The following is a 19,083-nucleotide window of genomic DNA, read 5'->3' as shown; positions in this document are numbered from 1 at the left end:
ACAAAAAGCCTGATGTGTTGATTAATGAAGAACAGGAGTTAAAGCAAGTGTTCATTTGTGCTACCGTGGATCAAAATCCCACGTTTTGAAGTAATCAAATTGCTGAGGTGGTTGTCCTGCCCACAATGTCCGTATTGTTCAAGAATATTTGAACATTAATTTTCCCAACCGTTTAATTAGTGGACATGGAACAATTTTGTGGCCCGCTAGATCACCAGATCTTTCTCCCAATGACTTATTTTTGTGGGGTTATGTAAAATCCAAAGTGTATGGTCATAATAGCGCTAATAAGATAGATTAGTTATAGATTTATAATTATAGATTTTACGACCGTCTAGCACAAGAAGATGGTCTTTTTGAACACTTGTTATAACTTTTTCTTATTTAGAGTAATATTTTAGGTTTTTTTTGGGTTTAGAGAATTTATTTATTTTTAGTTTTGGCTTGTAAACACACTCAAATAATAAATATTTAAGTATTTTCATTTTAAATGTTACCTTAAGTGAAGGTAAACACTTAAAATGAAAATAATAAATACTCGGCATTCCTCGCGTCGTATTCCTAGTCTGTCACGACCGACCCGTCCAAGCACAACTGCAACTGCGTACTGCCTGACCAGCCGACTAGCCGGCAATCTCGAGTACGAACGCAAAATGGAAAAAAAGAAAATAATTGACTTATGACAACAGTATGACTTTTTGACAGTATAACAGTGTGTCAATAAGGGCCTTGTTGCATGTACTAATAATTTCCAATGCCTGCTAATAATTTCTATTTCTAGTACTAATAATTTCCGTGCCTGGGCGAATATCTTAGCACATAAAAGGGCAGTCAAATCCAAAGAATGGTATAACTCATAGCCTAAAGATATTGGCTCCAACCATATCAACTCTAGCTGATTAGCCTCCCGAATCACAGTATATGAGTACCACCTCAGTACCTGCAGGTGGGGACCTGCTAACTAACAAAACCTCTTCAGTCATGAATGTACCGTATGATCGAGAAAAAACGGCGTCAACGATGGCTATAAAATGAAGATCGCTGTCATTTTATATGTAGATTTATATGGGAAATGTCATCGATCGTCATACGGTATTAAACCTCAAACCTTGGTATGAAGACATTATTTGGATTATTATTATTTATCTCTAATTAAAGTTCAGAAAAGCATAGTTGGATTCTCTGGAATAGTGATCAGGGTTTTCTCTGCCATGCCTTTTACTTGTGAATTTCAGGCAGAGTACGGCACTCCTTTCATTTTATTTAATAAAATAAGTAGGGCTATTTGGAAATTTAGTGTTTGATTTACTTAACCTATCCTCTTCAAATTTCCCACAATAATGCTTCTGTCGAACGCATCCTAGGTAATCACAATAAAATAGCTATTTATGTAACAAGTTGCAAAATGCATGTGTTTTAAGCACGGGACTCAAAATTGTCAAAAATAGGACAATGCGTCGAGTGCTTAAAACACTCTTTTTGCAACAAATTTCATACAAGATTTTTTGTGAAAGCGGATAATTTGAGATTTTGATGCTTTTATTATTACTATATATTTTTAAACATTTTTTAAAATGTTCTGGTAATCGGTTTCTAAGGCATTTTTAAATAACAAAGTTCTGCCAGGTTCAAATGTCGCCGTATTTCCTACAAAGTTTTGTAAAAAATGAGTGATAATGACGAGCCTTTGAATATTCAACAAGCTGCTGAAACTGCATTATCGACGTTAGTGCCCGAGAAGTCGAAAAACTTATACGAGACCACCTACAACAACTTTGAAAACTGGGTCAAAGAAAAACATGTTGACAATTTCAAAGAAAAGGTATTGCTAGCCTATTTCCTGAAGTTATCCACAACCTTAAATCCGTCAACTCTGTGGAATAAATATTCGATGCTTCGCACCATGATTTACCTGAACAGAAACGTAGATATTAGCAAATTCACAAACCTTATTGCATTTTTAAAAAGAAAAGCGTCCGGATATCAGGCAAAGAAATCAAAAGTATTTACAAAACTGGAAATAGAACGCTTTATGACAGAAGCCGATGACAAAGAATTCCTGTTAACTAAAGTTGTCTTAATCGTTGGAATATTTGGAGCATGTAGGAGGAAAGAAATTACGTTTTTGACCGTAAATGCCATTAAAGATTGACAGTCATTTATTAGTGTGAAGATTCCGAATACAAAAACTTATTTTCCAAGATTGTTTTACTGAGGGACCAATAGATGGTATCAATTTCTTGCATGTATTTTGTAAGTACTCAAAACTTCGACCACTCAATGTGACACATTAGTGATTTTTCTTGACGTATCGAAAAAATCAATGCTGTACCCTGCCAGTTGGAATCAATACAATTGGGGGTATGCCAAAAAAGATAGCGTAATTTCTTGGACTCTCCAACGCCATTGGATACACTAGTCATTGTTTCCGGCGCAGCTCTGCAACAATACTGGCAGATTCAGGAGCGGACATAACAGTTTTAAAGCGACATCGAGGTTGGCGATCAAGCTCGGTTGCTCAAGGTTACATTGAAAGTTCAATTAAACAGAGAACCGAAATAGCAAAAAGAATCATGGGACGGAAAGATACACCAAATGAGAAATTAAAAGCAGTTCACGTAGAAGCAGAAGCTACCAGCATTGCCAGTACAAGAAATTTACTTATTCCGACTCCTACAACTTGCATTTCTCTTAGAGACGAAAAATTTGATATTTCTTGTATTCACTTTAATAATTTAAATAATTGTACCTTTAATATTTATAATAAATAAATATTTTCATTGTTTCTAACGTTTAATTTTTTACTATTGGCCATTATTTACCAAAATTGTTATACTAAAGTACATAATTAAAAAAAGAAATGGCGATTTCATTTTAATTCTTTGCGTAAACTAATATATCTATCCAACAGTAATTTAGAGTTTGTAATACTGTCAATTCATTTTTATTTAGAACGATGTTTTTGTAGAATAAATCCATGTAGCTCAAATATACGTTTCTGTTAATAAAGTTTTATGGAATTTACATTTCAAATAAAAACGGGCGTTAGTTGGAATTTAATTACTTTTTTGCCCTGTGGTTGTTAAAAATGTTTACTATAATCCAATTGACTATAAAATAAAAAAATATATTGCGAAAATCGGATGATTTAAAAATTACTCCCTTTTTAACTAAACAAAACCTTCTGTTGATAATGAGCAGAAGATCTTCAAACTTCATATTTTTGACACGTATTTTAGTTTTCAAGTCCGTTAACAAGCTTTCGAACAAAATCCGCAACTCTTTTAATATTAAACTAAAATAACAAAACATAAGAAATACATTTAGTCATCATCATTTTTAGCTTATTCGACCATTTCCAATTATGGTGTAGCCTCCCTCACACATTTATAAACTCCCTTTGTAGTTGGACCCATTGTTGTCTATTGTTGACAATGCGGGCCCAAGTTATCCCTGCGAATTTCCTTATGTCATGGTTTGGTCTTCCTTTAGGTCTTTTGATTCCTCGTGGGTACTATGCTGTAATTTTTGTGGTCCATCTGTTGTTGGTTCTTCTTGCCAGGTGTCCTGTCCATTGCCACTAGAGGGATTTGATTCTGTGGATGACATCTATTAACTGGGTCTTTTGTCGTATCCCACTCTATTCTTTTGCGGTATCTCTTGGTTATTTCCAGCATATTTCGTTCCATTGAGCGTTGTGAGACACAATATAATATCTACTAAATTAAATAGTTGATTCTATCGTTTTTCTTTTTAGGAATAATTTATATCTTTTGCTTTCATATTTTTCTCCGTATTTGTTTAACCTCTTGAACCTTTTAATCTTCAATTTGATTACTCTCAATCTTCTTTCATTTTATTGTTAATTTTTGAATTGTTTTATATTTTCGAAATGTATATAAAAACTAGGTACTAACTTTAGAGGAGAAGACCTTCTTCTACAAACGGCAAAGTACAATGCCATATTTTTTTATTTTTAGCTTAATTTGTTCTCTATACGAGCCGAGTTTTTTGAGTTTTAATCATCTGCTGATGATGCTAACATGGTTAGCAAAACGCGCGTCCAGTGCAAAAGTAATGTGTTTTGGTGTATTGTGGTGAATTAGTGTTTTATTTTACTATTGTAACATCAAACATTCCAACCCTCAACATATATACGCGCCAAGTATTCGATATTTTCATGTTCAAGTATGACTGCTCTAATATAATTTGTGAATTGGTATAATTTCAAGATTGCCATATCATAGTTAGAAGCAAACCTCCAAAGATTTGGTACAAATCTATGGATTGTATTCCTTGATTCAATGTGCACCGTTTCGTCATTTCCATTATTTGTTATCAAGTATACCGATTGTTTCTCAAAAGTGACTCACCCCCTATAACTTTTTTATTTTTTCAGATAAAAAAATGAGATTTGGTACTTTAGCATATTCATAAATACATAAATCAGTATTGACTGACGTATTCAATAGTTTCCTATTTTAATATTTCCTATTCAATAACTTCCTGTTTCACCGGAAAAGCCTAGGTACTTTATTATTTTATTTGATACAAAAGACATTTTGAATAGAATTATATATACATTATCATAATATGTCAGCTTTTGACATTTTCGCATATCGTTTATTTGTAATTGTAACATGCAGTTCATAACGACAATTTCACTCGAAATACCAAGTGTGTGGTACGAAATTATTCGTAATAAAATGCCTTTTCCAAATATGCTAAAGAGCCACCCTCGTTCCCTTTGAAAAAAATCAGGTATGATTAAAAATACTATTTGGGCATCTTTTAACAGGCCAAGACAAGACACGAAAAACTCTAGACGTTCAAATCTATTTTTCCAGGGCTTCTTGATCAAAAGTTAGTGTTTTTAACTCACCCACGGCACTCTAGATTTAGCCTTAAAATACCGTTTTTTAAGCGAAAATGTCAAAAGTTGACATATGTATTTTCTATCGAAGAAAAAAAAAATACCGAGGGTGCCATTTAAAAATCAAAACTTGTAGTCATTTTAGGTGAAACAGAAAACCGAGTGTTCAAAATGACCGAAGACAAATGAATACCTATCTTAATTTATGTCATACTAACATACCAAATCTCGTTTCGTTATCTGAAGAAATAAAAAAGTTATAGGAGTAAGTCACTTTTGAAACACCCGGTATAGTCACACAAGAAACACACGTATATATACACGGTATAGTACCGTATGATCAAATAGTACGGTCAAATAGTACCGTATAATCGAATAAACAGCGTCCAGTTAGCTTGGAAATGAACATCGATGACATTCCCCATATTATTTTACCTCTGTCTTGATTCAATGTGCACTGTTTCATCATTTTCATTATTCTTTATCAGTTATATAAACCTTATTTAGCTTATGGCTGAAATAATGTCCCGCTAATAGTATTTATCTATCTAAATTGGTCAAAGAATGCATAGAGAAGCTGAATAAATTAGGCAAAGAAAACAAAGTCCTAATACTCTGGGTGCCTGCTCACCAAGGGATAGAAGACAATGAAAAAGCAAATGATCTAACTAGAAAAGGAGCGAACACTCCATTAACTGGACCAGAACCGTTCTACTTCCCAAGTGCTAACCAACTAAAGGCGGAACTCAAGAACTTGGAAGACTCCATCCGCAACCTTTATGTCTGAAATGAAATGGGAATCTTGCAACGGTCTAAGACACTCGAAGAAGTTTCTGAGGGCTTACGACCAAGAAAAATCAAAGATCTTCCTGGAGTTAAGTAAGAACAATCTTCGGATTGTCACGGGGTTTTTAACAGGACACTGTCTCCTCAATGAACACCTCGGTAGATTGAAACTAAGAAGAAACGGCGAATGCAGATTCTGTGGGGAAGATGGGGAAACACCAGAATACCTCATCACTGAGTGCGCCGAGACGACAACCATTCGTGCCATGAACTTTGGTAAGACTGATATGGATGGGAGATGGAGAACTACCCTCTGTAAAACCGTCCCGGATAGTTCTTCTTCTTCGGGTTCCATCTCCTAATGGAGGTTGGAAATCATAATGGCAATTCTAACTTTGTTAACGGCTGCTCTGAATAACTGGTTTGAAGTCATTCCAAACCATTCTCTCAAATTCTTGAGCCATGATGTTCTTCTTCTTCCTTGGCTCCTTCTGCCCATTATCTTTCCTTCTGTTATGTTCTGCAGCAGGGCAAATTTAGGTCCTCTCATTATGTGTCCAAAGTACTCAAGTTTTCTCTTTTTAAGGGTGCTAATCACCTCTTCGTCCTTCTGGATTCTGCGTCGCAGTTCTACATTTGTAACCTTGTCAGTCCATGCAATCCTCAGCATACGCCGATAACACCATCTTTCGAATGCCTCAAGCTTCTCCATTTCGGCCTTTTTAAGTGTCCAAGCCTCTGAACCATAGAGTAGAGTTGCAAATATGTAACCCCTTAGCATTCTTAATCTAAGCTTTAAGTTGATGTCTCCACTGCAGAGACATTTTTTGAGTTTTACAAAGGCTGCTCTGGCTATTTCTATTCGAGCTTTCATTTCTGCTGATTGATCCAAGTTTTCGGTCAACCAAATGCCTAGATATTTGTATTTTTGTACTCTCTCCATAGGTGTATCATCTATTAGAACATTGGCTTGGACATCTTCTCTCTTAGTGATTATCATAAATACCCAGATACCGGCTTTTGTCAAAGCCCTGGGACTGTATGATGAGTTATAACTCAAGAAAAGGGGACACAATGAATCTGTAAGGTCGCAGTGATTAACCCCCTTCCTACTCATTCTAAATTCTAAATTCTGGTTTTTATCTACACTATTATAGCATCATTTATAAGAATTAACTTAAGACTCCCAAGATACAATGAAGCCGAGGAACACAAAATTGAAATATCGAAAGGTTAAATTGTCAAAACGTAAAATATTTAAAGGTCGCATGAGAGAGTTTAACGGGCAGCGGATTTTCCAACTCTTTTTATCGCCCCTTTAAACAAAGACAATTCCAGAATTTTAAATGGTCTTCTCTACATTATTTAGCGCACCATTTTATCAACTCTTTATTTTACGGCCCCTATTATGCCGGCGTCTCTAAAAAGTTTACCATAAACACGCTCTACGACGAGTAAATAAACAAAATGGTCAGCATTCCGTATGCAAACTGACAGTTTGTCTAGCTTTACTGCCCGGAAATAAAATGGAAGTGAATCAATAAAGAGCGTTTTAACGATAGTTGGAAGCTACTTAACTTAAGGGTACTTCACGTTAGTTGTAATCTGCTTACAGGTTCGCGTAAACGTTAGCGAAATGTGCATAAATTTTAAATTTTAAGTCGGATAGTGCGCTATAAAAACAAGAGCTTATGCTGCCTGTGCTTAATTTTATGTCGGGCTTTGTTGAGGTCGAATAATTTATAGCGCTTGTCCCTGCTTTGCATATATTTCGTTAATGTCTTCGTGTAGTCGGGACCTAATCATAAACATAAACGTCTCAAATCCTTTAATTAAAAAGTAATCTCGTAGAATGTATAAAGATGCTTAGATGCTATTATAGTAATAAATCAATGTAAAAAAGAATGGCTATAAAGTATAAAGTTGTTAATTAATTACATGATTAGATAAATATTCATCAGGGAGTGTCGCAGGATAGCATTAATAATTATATTTTGCATATACACGGCATCCCAGAGTTTCTAAAAAGCTCTATAATATCAGACCTATTGTTTAAAATTTTCACTCCAATCTTATCATTGCCTACAAACATATATTTTGAAATTTTGATAAAATAATTTAGTACTCACTAAAAACACGGTATGTCGCTAGTGGTAGGAAAAATAATTTTTAGAGGTTTCTAGTTTGTTTGGTTGCCTGTGATATGCATATACAGGGTGTTCCCTAATTAATATAGAAAATAAAAAATCGTTAGAAAATGGCTTAAGGCGGGCTCTTAATAAGTATATTTATTTTTTCTCGACAACCGTTTGATGAACAAGAAAAACTCAAAAGATCAATTTTGTTGAAAAAGGATGGCCAGTCAAGAAAAAAATATATTTTCTTTAAAAAAGCAGTGGTGTACTATTTATTTTAAGCATAATATCGATTTTGTTTTAATTTTTAACACCCTGTAGATCAGAAAGGAAGTACTTTAGACCCAATGGTTATATAAAAATTGTTTTAAGAACACATGATGGAATCACACCACAATTTTTTAGACTAATTAGAAAACACCCTGTATATTGTCAACTTGACAATGATTGTTGATAAATCAAAAAATACCTTTTCTGTGAAAAAAGCCCGATTTTCGCAGGAAAAATTTTGGTTTTTATTGAATTTGGGTCTGCGTCTGCAAATACCCCCGGTATGATTTATAATATTCTATCTAAATTTTAAATATAGTCAGAAATAGTTTTATTATTTATTAACTGTAAAAATGGTATACTTATAAGTTTCATTAAATATTGTGATTTACTTTCTACCTTGTAGTCAAAATTTATATTTAATAAACTGTAAAATATATATATATATTCTTATGTTTTATTAAAGTTACTCTGATACACTAATATATCAGTGTAACTATAAAACTAAATCCTTTGAAATCAAATATAAACATAAAAAATATTTACAGCAGAAAAGGCGAAGGCGCTGGGTTAAACGTAGTCTCTACTAAGAACACGGAGGGGCGCTTTGACCCAAAATTTTACTATTAAGTTTCATATCTATCTTAATAGAAGATTATTTTTTTTTATCTATGAATCTTATTAATGTAGTTAATTGTCAATATACCTGATAATTCAGACATATGTTGGAACCAAAATTTTACATTGTTAAATGGAAATACTATCCATAACACATACAGGGTAGCCCAGAAAATATATAGGGGGATTCACGGCGATGGCACGTTAGATGTTTATGGATAACCGGTGAATTTTTTGAAAATTTGGGTTTTGAATAATTGGATATACTCTGTTTTTTCTCAGGTAAGATTTCGACAGGCGATGACAGATAAAAAGCAGACTAATACTGACTTTTCTAATATTCTTTAAGTTAACTATGAATGGGTTTATAAATAAATACGTCATGCGTCGTCTCTTGTTGTTTTTAATCAATTTTATTGGTTTATTTCAAAATTGACAGATCATATTTCAACATTATTGGTTTGATGCAACGATGAACGACAAACGGACACCTATGCGTATGAACTCGACTTAAGATTTTTGAGAGTTGTCAAACTATTGCCAAATTATAGGTTATAATTTTGTGTCAAATTATGTCAAATAGAAATGATAAATATTTTGCATTTTGGACTGTGTTGTTACTTGTGTTTCGTGTTTTTTTTTTAATTAAGTGGAGGAAAACTCAAGGGAAAATTAAGTGTTGACCCAGACCATAGTTTACAGTTAATATTCGGTGCACAGAGACCCCCAGAGACACAGTTTGCCAGAGACTATGGCCAGAGAGTTATATTAGCCACAAATAAAGTTGTATACCATCTCGTATATGGTACCAAAAACTGGAGTATCTGTAAAATAACATCACACGATAGGTAACTAATACATTTTAGTACTGCAGTAAAAATTAAGATTAAAGTTAATTAACCAAGATTAGATTTTTTCAGTTTAATACAATTTTTTTTCACAATATTTTGAAGTAATCACTTCTCACTCAAAATTCAAATATATTAATTATGCGTTCCAATTGTACCAACTGATTTCTTTGTAAAATAAAATAAACTACATTGAAATTAAAATGACAGACACATCTATCACTGTCAAGGATCTTGTCGTTGGACAGACTATAGATATAGATTAGTAAACCGGGTGTTCCATTTAAAATAATAATTTGTTTAAGAAGCGGCAACACTGTAATGCTGAAAATAATTTAGACTGGTGGAGAAAAAGGTTTATACAAAAATCCAAATTATCAAAAAAATCCTATCACCGGTTCTCCATAAACGTCTAACGTGAATCACCCTGTATATACGGTTCCGAAATAATTTTATCCAACGAACAATCAAATCAAAACTTGCTCAATACATATGATTTTTCTTTAACCCACTTTATCCTTCAGGTTAATCTTTAAAAAATATAGTTATTTTTGTAAGTATATTAAAAGTTAAGAAAAAATGTCACATGTTAATTAAAATTTATATTTACGAATTTCTCATACAGAGAGTAAAGATCTTTCTTCGCACGTAAATAAGAATTATTACAAGACTTTGTGCTTTTACCCCCACATCAAGAAATGAAACGTAAAAAAGAAAACACGTCTCTGAGAGTCTATACTCTGTTTTTTTTCTCAGGTAAGATTTCGACAGACGATGACAGAAGAAAAGCAGATGACGTCCCATACCAATCTATTTATTTTACTAAAAAAAGTTTCTAATAATTTTTAAGTTATCTATGGATGGGTTTAAATATAAATCCGTCATACGTCGTGACTTGTTGTTTTTAACCAGTTTTATTGGTTTATTTAAAAAATGACAGATCGTATTTCAATTTTATTGGTTTGACGGAACGATGAACGACAAACGGACGCCGATGCGTATGAACTCGCCTTTAGATTTTTGTCATTTTTGACGCTTGTCAAAGTCTTGCCAAATTCTAGGTTATAATTTTGTGTCAACTTTTGTTAAATACCCTGCGTTTTGGAATATGATGCATTTTGATTCGTATTATTACGTGTGTTTTGTGTCTTTTGAAGTCAAGTGGAGGAAAAATCGAGTGAAAATTAACTGTAGACCCAGAGCACAGTTTATGGTTAATACTCGCTGCCAGGGCAGAAAGTCTTATACACCAATGAAGTTGCTATCGATAAAGTTTGTATACCATTTCGTCGTAGATAAGTGCATCTTGTATATGGTAGAAGGATCAAACTAAACACATACTAAAAACTGGAGTAGCTGTAAAATATCGATATCACACGATAGGTAAATAATGGATTTTAGTACTGCAGAAAAATAATGTCAAAAGGTACTGGTTTAAAAAATTAAGATTAAAGTTAATTAATCAACCTTTAAGGTATAAAATTTGGTAGGTGTTATTATTAATAAAATAGTTTGTTTTATTTACCTATGTTGTTTTATTTATTCCTGTGGAATATTACAAATTTGTATTTGTACATAAGTTATATTGATAAATATAATCATAAATGCGGGTAGTTTCATAAAGCTTGAAAGTAAATAATAGTTCTTTTTTATATTTTTTTGGTATGTAGTGTCTTGTTCATGTTTGTTTTGTATTAACACATACCGTTTTTATTAAATAAAATAACTCGATTTTATACAGTTTTTTTCACAATATTTTGAAGTAATCACTTGTCATCTTGTCAATCAAATTTTAAATATATCGCTATGCGTTCCAGTTGTACCAACTTATTTCTTTGTAAAATAAAATAAACTACTTTGAAATTAAAATGACAGACACATCTATCACTGTCAAGGATCTTCTCGTTGGACAGACTATAAACATTTTTCATGAACATAAAAATAGAGAACATATGTTTATAAATTGTATACTCTGTTTTTTTTCTCAGGTAAGATTTCGACAGACGATGACAGAAGAAAAGCAGATGACGTCCCATACCAATCTATTTATTTTACTAAAAAAAGTTTCTAATAATTTTTAAGTTATCTATGGATGGGTTTAAATATAAATCCGTCATACGTCGTGACTTGTTGTTTTTAACCAGTTTTATTGGTTTATTTAAAAAATGACAGATCGTATTTCAATTTTATTGGTTTGACGGAACGATGAACGACAAACGGACGCCGATGCGTATGAACTCGCCTTTAGATTTTTGTCATTTTTGACGCTTGTCAAAGTCTTGCCAAATTCTAGGTTATAATTTTGTGTCAACTTTTGTTAAATACCCTGCGTTTTGGAATATGATGCATTTTGATTCGTATTATTACGTGTGTTTTGTGTCTTTTGAAGTCAAGTGGAGGAAAAATCGAGTGAAAATTAACTGTAGACCCAGAGCACAGTTTATGGTTAATACTCGCTGCCAGGGCAGAAAGTCTTATACACCAATGAAGTTGCTATCGATAAAGTTTGTATACCATTTCGTCGTAGATAAGTGCATCTTGTATATGGTAGAAGGATCAAACTAAACACATACTAAAAACTGGAGTAGCTGTAAAATATCGATATCACACGATAGGTAAATAATGGATTTTAGTACTGCAGAAAAATAATGTCAAAAGGTACTGGTTTAAAAAAATTAAGATTAAAGTTAATTAATCAACCTTTAAGGTATAAAATTTGGTAGGTGTTATTATTAATAAAATAGTTTGTTTTATTTACCTATGTTGTTTTATTTATTCCTGTGGATTATTACAAATTTGTATTTGTACATAAGTTATATTGATAAATATAATCATAAATGCGGGTAGTTTCATAAAGCTTGAAAGTAAATAATAGTTCTTTTTATATTTTTTTGGTATGTAGTGTCTTGTTCTTGTTTGTTTTGTATTAACACATACCGTTTTATTAAATAAAATAACTCGATTACATTTTTTCAGTTTTATACAGTTTTTTTCACAATATTTTGAAGTAATCACTTGTCATCTTGTCAATCAAATTTTAAATATATCGCTATGCGTTCCAGTTGTACCAACTTATTTCTTTGTAAAATAAAATAAACTACTTTGAAATTAAAATGACAGACACATCTATCACTGTCAAGGATCTTCTCGTTGGACAGACTATATATCATTTTATTTTATTACCGGTATTTTTTCTGAATTCATATTTTGACAAAGAAATCTTCGTCGTAAAATGTAACATGTAAAATTACTTTATAAAAAGGCCCTGCTTTCTAACAGTCTTATTAACGTAAATATAAAATGCAAAATATATACAAACATACTTTCTAAATATAAAAAATAAATTATTTGTCACGCTATACTCTTGTACCAGATTCATTATAGAGACTGATTAATCAATCATATTTGTGATTTGGATGTCTCACATCATTTCTAGCCAGGCTTTTTGTTAAAATCGACTTAGAATCAGTCTGCTCTGGCTGAACTCCTTGTCGTCTGTTTCTTTGTAGTTCGTTAATTTCACTAAAATGTTTGATCAGGGAGTCGCTATCTGGAGGTAATCCTAGGAAGTCTTTGGAAAGGTCAAAATTGCTTCCAGGATTTCCGTAGGGTCCTTGGTGAGCGTTTGATAAAAAGGGGGTATGATCCGATTGGTCGAAATTTGTTCCAGGAAAATGGTTTGAGTTTTGTAGTAATGTGGTTGGAGTCACTGGATGTCCATATGAGTCAACAGCTCCTGGAGTGTCGTAGCTGGATTTTGAAGGGTCGTGTTCAAGTGGATGTTGTTCCAAATGAGGTACCTGAAAAAAATGTTTTTGGTAATTTAATTCTGACGTAAATTAACATAACACAAGAAATATTAGGTACTATACAGGGTAAATTTTAAGTAAGTGCAAATATACGATTATGAGTTTTTTTCGCGAAAAAAAAGGAAAATCTGGATTTTTTTTGTTTTTAATTAAAACATAATTTCTTGATAATATGGCAACATAGGTAATGTAATCGTAAAACAATTTCCAATGCACGTGATCAACTTTGTGTGACAGTGAAGCGATGGCGACAGCGCTGTCAGATTGTGATGGATTTATGAGATGAATCTTAATGTAAAATTGGGAAAAAATATATCATATTTTAAAGATTTTTACGTTTTATTTTTAATTTACAGTAATCACTAATGCTCGCTACAAATCGAGATAACTAGAAATAACTTTGAAAGTGGTATAATGTGCTTACCAATCAAACATACTTCTCTGACTGCTGTCAAGGGTGATAAAAGACTCTTACTGTCACGTTCTCGTTCAAAATAGTTTATCAGGAAAGCTACAAGCTCTTTGCTTCAATATATTTTCAACACACAACTTCAAGAAATACAATACAAAAACTCGAAAATTTAGTTCTTTAAAGAACTGTTTGTGCTTAAAAGTACAATTTAAAAAAACACTTATAAAAATCGCCAAAAAAAAACAAGAATTACTTCCAAAGATTCAACAACAACACGATATTATACAAAATAGTTATTGACATTATGATAATTATTGTCAAATAATAAGCGACAACCTTATAAAAATCGCCTTAATCTAATGTTTGCGGGTTTTTTTTTGTGAAAATTTCATTTAGTCACGTTTATAGGCTTTAGTGTCAATTTCGCTAGGACTGATGACGTGCATGGGAAAAAGTTTTGCCATTACCGTATTAGATTAAATTTACAAGAAAGAAAACTCAGAAATGATCCAGTGCCAGTGGTTCTCAAAATTTAAGCAAAAAATCATTCTTTTTTAAAATTTCCAAAGTAAAATAACTCTGTTATTTTGAACTTATTTGAAAAACGGTGAAAAGAAAATATGTGTCTTTTATCGAGATCTAAAAAGTCTGAAAATATCTGCACTTATTTAAAACTCGCCCTGTATAATATACCCTTCTTAATTATTGAATTTGCATATCTGTACCCCAGGAGCAAACTAAGTTAAGTCACAAGACACAGTTTTAAGAAAAACGTTTTTTAAAAAAAAAAATTTTTTTAAATACAGTATACCAACATTTTTTTGGAGTGGCTCAAATATGGCAATTTTGTACTTAACATAGTTTGCTTCAATGGTACAGATATGTGTTTTAACAATTCAATATATTTAAAAAAAAAATCTAAATATTGTATAGACTGTTTTAACAACTTGTTGATATTGGTGAAAAAAAAATAGATATCAAGTAGATATTGACAGACTAACTTACACCCATAGAGTTAAAAATTAAAACTTTAAAAATACTATAAATTCAATATTAATTGACAAAATGGTGAAGGAATTTTTAAAAACATCCCGTTGAGGTTTAGGTGTCAAAAGACTAAAATTTTAACAAGAATGACTACGGGAGTAGCCAATTTACGTCAATATTTGGATGAAAATTGGTGGCTGGGAGAAATTTGATTTTGATGTCAATATGACTCCTATTTGTAGGGGGCGCCATCTACATGTGTTTTAACTGTTTTGAAGAGCAATAACTTTTCTCCTCCGAACCTGTATAAAACTACTGAGGGAAAAATATACATTTCCATAATTTTTTACGTAAAAAATGCCTCTTGGTAAAAATCGCTACGAGGAACCGTTTACAAGATATTTAGAATGGAAGTAGTCAATACATATCATTATTGACAAAAAACAAACATGATTTGACTAAAATGATAAATTTCGGAACTATTTTTTCACATTAACCATACATTTTTCTTCGGAAAAATTATGATAAAACAGTTTCTGTTGAACTTTTGAAACAAAATCATTTCAAATGTATGATTTCAGTCTAATAACTATTTAGTCAACATGTTTAATTTATGTCAATGATGACAGGTATTGATAATTTCGATTCCAAGTATCTCGAGAACCATTATTCGTAGCGATTTTTGCCAAGAGACATTTTTTTACGTAAAAACGTATTTACACAGTAGTTTTATACAGGTACAGACGAAAAGTTATTACTATTCAAACCAGTTAAAAATATGTAGAGAGTGTCCTATACAAGTAGAAGTCATATTGATATCAAAATCAAATTTCTCATGTCAAAAAACTCCCAGACACTAATTTTCATCCAAATATTGACGTTATTTCAGAAATTAATTGGAAAAAATCGAAATAAAAATACTTCTACATCCTATGTCTCCAAATTTAAGCGTTTTAGTTAAACTTTTTAATTTATTTTTATCTGCAGAATATGCTGCCGAAGCTTCCGGAATACAGTTCGGACGCCCCGGTATTTTAAAAAGTTATAACTTGATTTCAAATTTGGCGCTTTCTGTATATCGATATTTGCCATCTCATTAGCCGTGTTATGAAACGGGAGTTTTCATCCAAGCTTTGACGAAATAAATCAACCAACAAGAACAATTTATCATTTTTCATCATAGGGGATAGAAATGGCACTAATGATGAAAAATGTGTTTTTGTGCGTTATTGTATCCTCGTTTTTGGGATGCCTCAAACATTTTACTTTGACCGGATTGCGGCTGGTGATTTTTTAAAACCCGGAAAATCAAATATTTGTAACATTATACGTACTTGTATAAGCACTGAAACGAAAACAATTTTGACGTTTTGTAAAAAGTGATTTCATTTTTTTCTAATCGTCAGTCTATCTTAAACCCGTGTGTTTATTTAAAACAAATAACCTGTGTCAAGAGACCAATATAACATTTGTTAATTACATAATTAATTTGGTAGTACCATACGATCGAAAAAAACGACGATTTCTTTAAAGCAAGAACGTCAAAAGTTAACATATGCTTTGTCATTCTAGTCAGAGTGTCATTTTCTATCGAATAAAGTGAACAAATCCCGATGGTGTTATTTAAAAATCAAAAGTTGTAGTTATATCCGGTGAAACAGGAAGTGATCGAAAACAATTGAATACGTCAATATGTCATGTCATAGGTATACTAACATACCAAATATCTTTTTTTATCTGAAAAAATAGAAAAGTTGGGTTGAGCCACTTTTAAGACGCACCTGATATACAGTGTGGGCCACTGAAAATTTACAATGGCTATAATTCTTAAACCAAAAAAGATATCAAAAAAATAAAAAATACCGTTTCTATAATATCGAGGGGGAATACATATGACGTATTTTTTGAACTACCCCGACCTACCCCTTAGGCGGCACCCCTACTCACTTGAAAATCTTAAATGGCAACACCCCACTTGTGGCGCCTTTTTGGAAAGCCCATAAAAAATGCTAAACGATGATCATAAAGTTTTTAGGGTGAAATTGAAAAACTACCCCTTACACGAAAAATTAGGTGGACATTAATGAAAAAAGTGATTTTTTCAGCATAAGTTACAAATTGGGGCCCAGCTTAATGAGGCAAATGAGGTATTTTTCAAACCACCCCGACCCACCCCTAGGTACCACCCACTCACTTCTAATCTCATGATAGCGATACCCCACTTGTGACACTTCTTTAGAAAGCTAATTGAAATTGCTAAACAATGGTCATACAGATTTCAACTTCTGTCTTCTTTCAACAATTACTGGTAAGTAGTGATAAGAAATGTAGGTCTGACAATTTGAAAGAAATTTAAAATGATAATTTATTTTAACAATTGCTCAAAATGACAGCCGTTTTGTTTCATACAAAAATACAAACGATTTTCAAATTCTTCTTTCACTTTTTGGAAAGTCTCGCTCGGAATATTTCGACATGCTTTTATTATGTCGAGTTATCCTCTGCCGCAATTCTTGCAACGAACCTGGTTTTGTCTTGTAGACTATGGATTTAGTGTAACCCCACAAGAAAAAGTCTAAAGGAGTGAGATCAGGGGACCTTGTCGGCCACTCGATTGGACCCCTTCTGCCAATCCATTGCCTTGGATAATATCTATCCAACCACCGCCTTGTGACAATAGAATAATGCGGAGGGGTTCCATCTTGCTGAAAGTGTATGAGGTCTTCATTAAGAGTTAAATTTCCTTCCAAATTTCTTTGATTTTCAACCTCATTTATAATGGCTGGCTCTATCAAATTGTTCAGCATTTCCAGGTAAGCATCACCAGTCAAATTTCCGTCGATGAAAAATGGACCTATAATTTTATCGCCTAGTATTCCGCACCAAATATTAAACTTTTGGGGATGTTGGGTGTGTCCTTCAACAACCATATGCGGATTCTCATCGCTCCAGTGTCTGCAGTTCTGCTTATTCACAATTCCGTTTAAAAAAAATGAGCACTCATCACTAAAACAAATATTTTTAGTAAGTGAAGGTTTCCTTCGAATTTCCTCCGTGATTAGTTCACAGAACTGAATCCTTCTATCTGGATCGTCGTCGCCAAGTTCCTGCAGAATCTTCATTTTGTAGGGATGGAATTTGTGCATTTTCAATACTCTCCTGACAGATGTTCGAGGTATACCTGTGATTGATTGGCGTGTTGATGCTTCTGGATTGACCGATACCTGACCAATAACTTCCATCTGCATTTCTTCATTCAGTACCCTGGACCCTGTCCTTGTTTTATTTTTGACCGACCCAGTTTCTTGAAACTTTAAAATCAAATCTCTAACATAAACGTGACTTACGTTTTTGTCCGGATTTCTCTCATTGAAAGCACGGGCCGTTCTCAAATAACACATACCTTCAGCACCATAAAGAAAAACTATATGAATTCTTTCTTCCACAGTATAAACCATTTTTCTTTCAAATAAGCGAATCAAGTAAACGTATAAAATACCACCAAATTTGCAAACGATTGAAAATCGATAGAAGACAGAGCAAAAACGCAAAGATATGCCGGTTTAAGATTCCTGTTTGTTGAAATTAAAAAAATAGATGATAAGGAAGAATTTGCGTTATGGCAAAATTAGGCTGTAAAAACATCTTTGTGTTGCCTTTTTTATTATCTACATTTAAAAATGGCATTGATGAGATTAGAAGTGAGGGGATGGCACCTAGGGGTGGGTCGGGATGGTTTAAAAAATGCCTCATTTGCCTCATTTAGCTGGGTCCCAAATTGTAACTTATGCTAAAAAAATTACTTTTTTTATTAATGTCCACCTAATTTTTCGTGTAAGGGGTAGTTTTTCAATTTCACTCTAAAAACGTTATGATCGTCGTTTAGCATTTTTCATGGGCTTTCCAAAAAGGCGCCACAAGTGGGGTATTGCCATTTAAGATTTTCTAAGGGGTAGGTCGGGGTGGTTCAAAAAATACGTCATATGTATTCCCCTTCGATATCATAGAGACGGTATTTTTTATTTTTTTGATATCTTTTTTGGTTTAAAAATTATAGCCATTGTAAGTTTTCAGTGGCCCACCCTGTATATGGGCCTATACCGATCTGGTCATTCAAACAACGTGGTCTGGATTTTAACGTGTAAGACAGTGATGTAGACCTCTAATATTGTTAGTAATGTTGTTACTGATGTGAGATTTTTTTTTCTATCTAGTATGTATATACAGGGGACAATAACATTTATTCAGAATGTCATTTTCTATCAAATAAACTAAAAAAATGGTACCATTTAAAAATTAAAAGTTTTAATAATTTCCGATGAAACAGGAAGTGACCGAAACAAAT

At 32.7% G+C, this 19,083-nt stretch overlaps 1 protein-coding gene across 1 annotated transcript in view; it reads right to left on the bottom strand.

The window, feature by feature from the left end:
• Positions 1-12,686: 12,686 nt before the first annotated feature.
• Positions 12,687-19,083, bottom strand: part of LOC115891507 — a 47,257-nt gene continuing 40,860 nt past the window's right edge. Inside the window, exon 4 of the mRNA XM_030911975.1 lies at positions 12,687-13,330. Within this exon, the coding sequence (XP_030767835.1) occupies positions 12,926-13,330 (405 nt within the window). The 3' untranslated portion in view covers positions 12,687-12,925. The remainder of the gene's footprint in view (positions 13,331-19,083) is intronic.

This window comes from Sitophilus oryzae, unplaced genomic scaffold (assembly GCF_002938485.1).
Source record: "Sitophilus oryzae breed Bouriz unplaced genomic scaffold, Soryzae_2.0 scaffold_1184_pilon_pilon, whole genome shotgun sequence".
In the NCBI taxonomy this organism is placed as follows: domain Eukaryota; kingdom Metazoa; phylum Arthropoda; class Insecta; order Coleoptera; family Curculionidae; genus Sitophilus; species Sitophilus oryzae.
Note: the sequence above shows the minus strand (reverse complement) of the source record. Positions and strands in the feature narration are given on the sequence as shown.